At 46.2% G+C, this 6,000-nt stretch overlaps 1 protein-coding gene across 5 annotated transcripts in view; it reads right to left on the minus strand.

Annotated features, from left to right (window-relative positions):
* GRIA3 (glutamate ionotropic receptor AMPA type subunit 3) overlaps window positions 1-2,672 on the minus strand; it is a 443,444-nt gene extending 440,772 nt beyond the window's left edge. For 3 of the 5 annotated variants that reach the window (XM_066249166.1, XM_066249170.1, XM_066249171.1), the window contains exons 1-2: window positions 2,024-2,256; window positions 695-853 (exon numbers count right to left, since the gene is read on the minus strand). In XM_066249166.1, the coding sequence (XP_066105263.1) occupies window positions 695-853; window positions 2,024-2,132 (268 nt within the window). In that variant the 5' untranslated portion in view covers window positions 2,133-2,256. Of the gene's footprint in view, window positions 1-694; window positions 854-2,023; window positions 2,257-2,400 lie in introns of those variants that run through there. The other 2 variants (XM_066249169.1, XM_066249168.1) reach the window with 2 other exon arrangements.
* Window positions 2,673-6,000: the final 3,328 nt, after the last annotated feature.

Below are 6,000 nucleotides of genomic sequence, written 5' to 3' on the forward strand. Positions count from 1 at the left end.
AGTCTTCCCCCTTCCCATCAGTTTGCCAGGTGTTCATCACTTGCAATCAGTTTGTAGTCTTATCAATTCTTATCAGAGCTCTCTCAGTAAGAAAGGTGATATTGTAGGAAAGAAAGAGGCCAGGGAACCAAGCCAGATCTGTCCTTCAAGGTCACCTGTTTGCAGAGTTTCTCATATTTGGTCCCTATTTATTTGGCAATTGTCAAATTCAGCTCATTTCTACAGCCAGGCACTAGCTATAATAGTGAAATAATGTACATCCTGAATCGACCCAATCAAGAAGCTTCTTTTTAAAATCTCAACTGAAAAAATTTCCCTGAACAACCATGCTATCTTTTTCCTTTTTCCCCAGACAAAAAATAAATAATAAATAATAAACAAACAAATAAATAAATATTTTTTATTTTTTTCGGGGAGGAATTGCCAGTTTATCAGAGGGGAAAATGAAACTTTTGCATCAAACGTTATTCACAACAGAGTTTTTTTTTTTTTGTACTGTCTTAAGTCCCTCCCTCAGCAGGAGCCTCTGGAGTTGGTTTATGCCGCATGAAACCTGGATTGATTAGAGCCCCTAAAATGTCAAGTGAGGGGATGGATCATCGCTCTCCAGTACCTATACAGACCCCAAGTCTCACAAACAAAATGCAAGCGAGGTCCCCAATGTACCAACGGGAGGTAAAGCAGATCTACTTACAAGCATTAGTCACAGAAAAACTATTGGAGGAATCCAAGTGATCTACGTGGTAATTCAAATGGAAGGGCTTCTCGGTGGTGTTCTGGTTGGTGTTGTATAACTGCACGGCGAAGCGGAAAGCGCTGTGCTCCTGCACCGTGTTCCTCATGAACAGTCCACCTGCAAGCAAAGGGAACCGAGATTTGGCTTGTGCCCCCACCCGCCCCCAGGACGGGTTAGAACTCTAGAGCAGTACAAAAACGAGCTCGCTCTCAATGATACGGGCTCCGGTCATGGTGGATTTTCAACCTGTGTGTCTTCCGAGACTCTTGTGAACTCAAATTTCGGCCAAGAGAAGTCTGGTTTCCCTCTAGACTGAAGAGGAGAGAAAAGGCTGGAGAGAAGGGAGTAAGGGCAAGGAGGAAAGAAGGGGCTGCTTTTGGGTAGGACGATGGAACCAAGAGTGAGACTGCTGTTTCTCAGACAGTACCTTCCTCTCCATTGCCCCTCACCCCCACTCCGCCCTCCCCGACGCACATTTTCACTAACTGCTTCATCTTTTCCTGGCGCAAAGGTTGGGAAGAAAAACAATTTCATTTTCGCTGGTGCCCCATCCTGTTCCCCATAGTCGCCCCACACACACCATGGCAATACAGGGGTTTGGCTCAGTAATGACAACAATTTTAACTTCTGGACTTCTCAATAAGACAGAAGCTGAAAGAACTCCCTGCCAGAGTCCGAACCGGGCTCCAGACAGATACAGGCAATTCACGAATTCACGGTCTGCGTGACTTCCCCGCTTCCTCACTCAGCTCCTTGTCTCAACACTCCCAGCCCTACGCCTCCTACCCCATCTGCCTGGCCCCGGTTGCTGCCAGGTCTGGGGGATCCAGAGTGGGTTTCCACCTCCCCCAGCCCTAGCCTGTTTGGGGGAAACCGTAGAGACGGGACGGGGCGCGCAGCCAGACAGGCACCATCACCCTGGGACAACTTCCAAAGGCGGCAGGCACGCCATGGTAAAGTCCAGAGCAGCGAGCTGAGAAGCCGCGACTCTTTGCCCCTTTGCAGCTTCCCAGCCTCCTGAATGCCTCCCCAGCTTCCCACATCTCAGAAAACATGACAGTCCACTCCTCCAAGCCCCAGGAGACCCTTCTCTTGTGCCCAATGTTCCCCAGATCGGCCAGTTCTATGGGTTTCAAATTCCTGGGATTCCTGCCCGGTCCCCGTCCCCGACCCCAGTCCCCTCCCCAAGCATTGCAGGACAGGGACCGGTGGCCGCAGTAGCCACACAAGGGCAATGGTCTCGGATGCAGGATAGCCCGGCGGATAGGCAGGCTCGCTCGCGCTTACCTATGCTGATGGTGTTGGGGAATCCTCCGTGAGAATGACCCAAAAGCCCCAGGACTAAAAAGAAGACCGCCTGGAGCACGCTTTGCCCCATTTTCTTCTGCCTGTCCATGCTGTGCCTAAAACGAAGCTGACAAGAGCATGGGCGCAACTCGGGAGTCGTCAAAATAATAACAGAAAAAGAAAAAGAATTCGCTGGCTCTTACACCCCCTCCCTTCAACTTGCTCTCGCTCACTCTTCCTTTCCGCCCCACACTAGTCCTCCTCCTCCACCTCCCCTCTCTTGCTCTCGCTCGCTCTCTCTCTCTCCCTCTCCCCCCCCCCTCTCTCTATGCTCCCTCTCGTTCCTAGGCTCTCTCACACCCCCTCCCTGCCCCCACCTCACTTCTGTCTTCACACCAATCTGGAAGGCGAGTTCACTGGCTGCAAGCTCGGTTAGCCAAAGCAATCGTTCTTGCTATCACTGAGATGAGAAAAGAGACAGAGAAAGAGAAAGAGAGAGAGAGAGAGAGAGAGAGAGAGAGAGAGAGAGAGAGAGAGAGAATAAACTAAAACAGAACAAAACGAAAAAGGCAAAACACTGGAAAATATAAGCCAAACAAAAGAGAAAGAAATTATAAAGAAAATCCCAGACTTTTCTCCCCAAGAAGATGGTGGGTCTAAAGAGGGGAAAAAGAAAGAAAGAGCAAAAAGGCTCAGTGCCTGTGAATTGGGCTCTTCCAATTGGGCCGGTAGGGGGATATCGATCAAAGTTGATCTGACGTGGAATTAAAGCCGCACACCGCTTAGCTCTACTGCAAACTGCAGCCCCGGACTGCAAAGCCTTGGCGCTGGCGTTTGTCAACACGGGAGATGGGATCAATAGCAATACACTAGTCCTCACGTGGACCAGCTTTTCAAGCTGCAACCAGCCCTTTAAAAAAGAAGAGAAGAAAGAAAAGCTGCATTGTCTCTGCGTTTGTATGTCTGTCTTAAATAAGGGGGTTGAGGGGGGTGGTTAGTGGTTACTCAAGAGTCTTTGTAGAGACTCAGAGAAGCAGTTCCCATCACAATGCGCCCGAAGAGGCTGCGCATGTCTGTTCCCCACCGCTAATTTTTTTCAGCAGAGATCTAATGGCGAGTGAAAAACCCCTGCCAACCCCCACAGCTTTGGGAGGCAAGTGCCTACCCTTCTCAAGTGCAGATCCAGGCTTGGGGGGTGGGGCGGAGGGATCAGTGATGGGCAGTGTGGGGCTGATGCTTCCGAGGATGTAGAAAAGTATGTGCCTGGAGGTGGTAACTAAAAGGTTAATAAAAAGGACGCTCAGTTCCACTGACTGAGGAAGGAGGAGAGAGATGTGAGAATGAGCTGATACTGGGTGGGGATTGAAAGTTAAGGTTAAGGAAACTGCCTTTTGCAGCCTGGTTTCCTTGATGTTGCCTCTAGACTTAACAGCGTAAGCCCCTGCTTAATGACCCCAGAAGCTATCAATTCTCCCCCACTCTTCTTTCACTCTGGACCCTAGGGGAGGAAAGAACCTTCCAAGTCAAGCACTGCAGCTGCATCTCAGTTGGGAGGTGGTTCCCTCTATAACGTTTAGTGGGTGAACCTCTTGGTCTACAGATTCCTCTCCCTAGCCCCTTTCTCTAGTTGTGAGAAAAAAATCTCCCTCTTTATCTTCAAGTCCTTTTCTTCTACATCAGCTACTCTGTGAGTTTTTATCTCTCCCCACACCAGCTATTCTCCTTGTCACATCCTCTCCTCCTGGTCTATGTGGACTTGCTGCCAGTGTACAGTCAACTGGTATACATGGGGAAAAAAATATGGGGCAGAGCCCAGTGTCCCAACTGGTACACGGATTACTCCAGAATTTTGGATTTGGCATGCCATAAGTTGGAACCTGAAACAGAAAGTTTCCAGATCTTGGGCAATTAGAAAAATGATTCTAGGCTCCTCCCAATTTTCTATCCATTTGATAATGCAAAATCTCTTCTTACTTCATCACCCATGGAAATCTCTTGTCTCCATTTGCTAGTTCATGGCTATATGTGAGGGAGAAACCCAGGAGTCACAAGAGACTGATCTTGCAAGTGGTTGGACCATTGGGGCAAAGAGGGTAGCAGAGATTGGGTTGGTCACCCCTTGACAAATGTGAGGAGTGAGGTAGCATGGTTCAGGAACATGGGCGTAGGAAAAGCGTCCAGGTTAAATCACATATAGGTAGAGTGTGACCTTGAGTGACTTTCTTAATGTGAATCTCAGTTTTCTTAAATGCAAAATAGGAATATTAATATTGCCTGTATAAAATGATTATGGATTAAAGAAGGATTAAGTAAGATAGTAATGTGAAAGCATCTAATTTAATGCCTGACTCGCAGAAGAATCAATAAGTGTTAACTTCTAAATTTTGTTCTCTCTTTCTCACCTTTTAAAAGTGTCCTTTTCTCCCCCCAAATTCCTCATGCTGTCAGCTTCCTCGTTCTCCACCACACATCAAACCTCAGACTCTGCTACCCAGTCTTTGCTAGTGTTCCATATCAAAATCTTCCTGTTGTAGGTCCCTCAAGAGCCCCAGGTGACAAGAAAGAATATGATATGGTAGACAAATCTTTACTAAGATTCTAACCATGGGCAGTGACAATTTAATATTAAAAATGACACATTTAGAGAACCTCTACTCTGTGCCAGGTTTTATACATTTCTCCTTTTAGATAGCATAGTGCATATTAATAGGAACTTTCAATGCCTTGACCCAAAGGAATAACTTTAATAAGGAGTTTTAGTTTTGATTTCAGGTGGATAAACAATATGGATGGAGGCAGGTGACTTTCAGCAAATTCTGAAGCAGCTAGGTCCCCATCCATGCTTAGCTAACCATGGGAAGTGGTGAATGAAAAAAAATATGGCCATCTTCACTATAATTTGGATTGAAAACTGATGGGGTGGGTTAGTAACAAAAGATGAGAGGAAGAAAGGCATTTCAGTGCTTGTGCACTTGAAAATCCTCAGTAGGATTCATCACTGTAAATAGCAACCATCTCCTGTTTTTAGTCTCCTCTGCCTAGTACCTTTTTTCCTCTATTTCACCTGCTGCCACTCTTTCAACTATTAGCTGTCAGTGGCAGCTGTTGGCAGAATTGGACTAGTCCCATCTGAGCCAGCAGGGGTACAGTGGTGTACCAGACATATTGCTGTGGGTTGAAAAGCCTGCATAATACATGCAAATTATTTTTCAATTGATCCCTCACCCAAGAAAGCAGTGAGACACTTTTTAAACTTCAGTTTTGGTTTTCCAATTAAAAGCTAGAGATTATACTAGCAGCATAATAACCACCAGAATTTGCCAACAAAGTCCCAAATCTAGCTTTCCCCTGTAGTTAAGAAGTATCCCTACTAGATTTAGGATTACCTGTTAGTCTTAGAACTCACAGTTTGCACTTTTAAATGCACTCTATGGTACACTTTAAACAGCAAGAAAATAATTCATTGCCGTTCTCATTCAGAAATTATTTTGTATTCTTTCATGGGGTGATTAGCCAGGCTACAAGAAGGTATGCAGGAGAGGTGCAGGAAAACAAAGTTCATTATATTCACAGGTCCTAGAGAAACAGAGTCACCTTGTGCCACAGAGGGGGGCCATATGGATGGAGAACCAAGAGAATGGGCTCAATCAAGCAGGTGGAGGGGAAGAAAGAGAGAGGAGAGGAGAGGAGAGGAGAGGAGAAGAGAAGAGAAGAGAAGAGAAGAGAAGAGAAGAGAAGAGAAGAGAAGAGAAGAGAAGAGAAGAGAAGAGAAGAGAAGAGAAGAGAAGAGAAGAGAAGAGAAGAGAAGAAGAGGAGAGGAGAGGAGAGGAGAGGAGTATAGAACAGATCACCCCATTGGGAAAGTGTTTTTATTGGGGTTAGTATAGAGTACACAAGCAAAAGGCTTGGGAGGATTTCAATGGTACATTTGAATGTCATTAGGTTATAATCAGGGGAAGGCAAGAAAGGGATATTGC

The sequence above is a fragment of the Saccopteryx bilineata genome, chromosome X, assembly GCF_036850765.1.
Source record: "Saccopteryx bilineata isolate mSacBil1 chromosome X, mSacBil1_pri_phased_curated, whole genome shotgun sequence".
NCBI classification, from domain to species: domain Eukaryota; kingdom Metazoa; phylum Chordata; class Mammalia; order Chiroptera; family Emballonuridae; genus Saccopteryx; species Saccopteryx bilineata.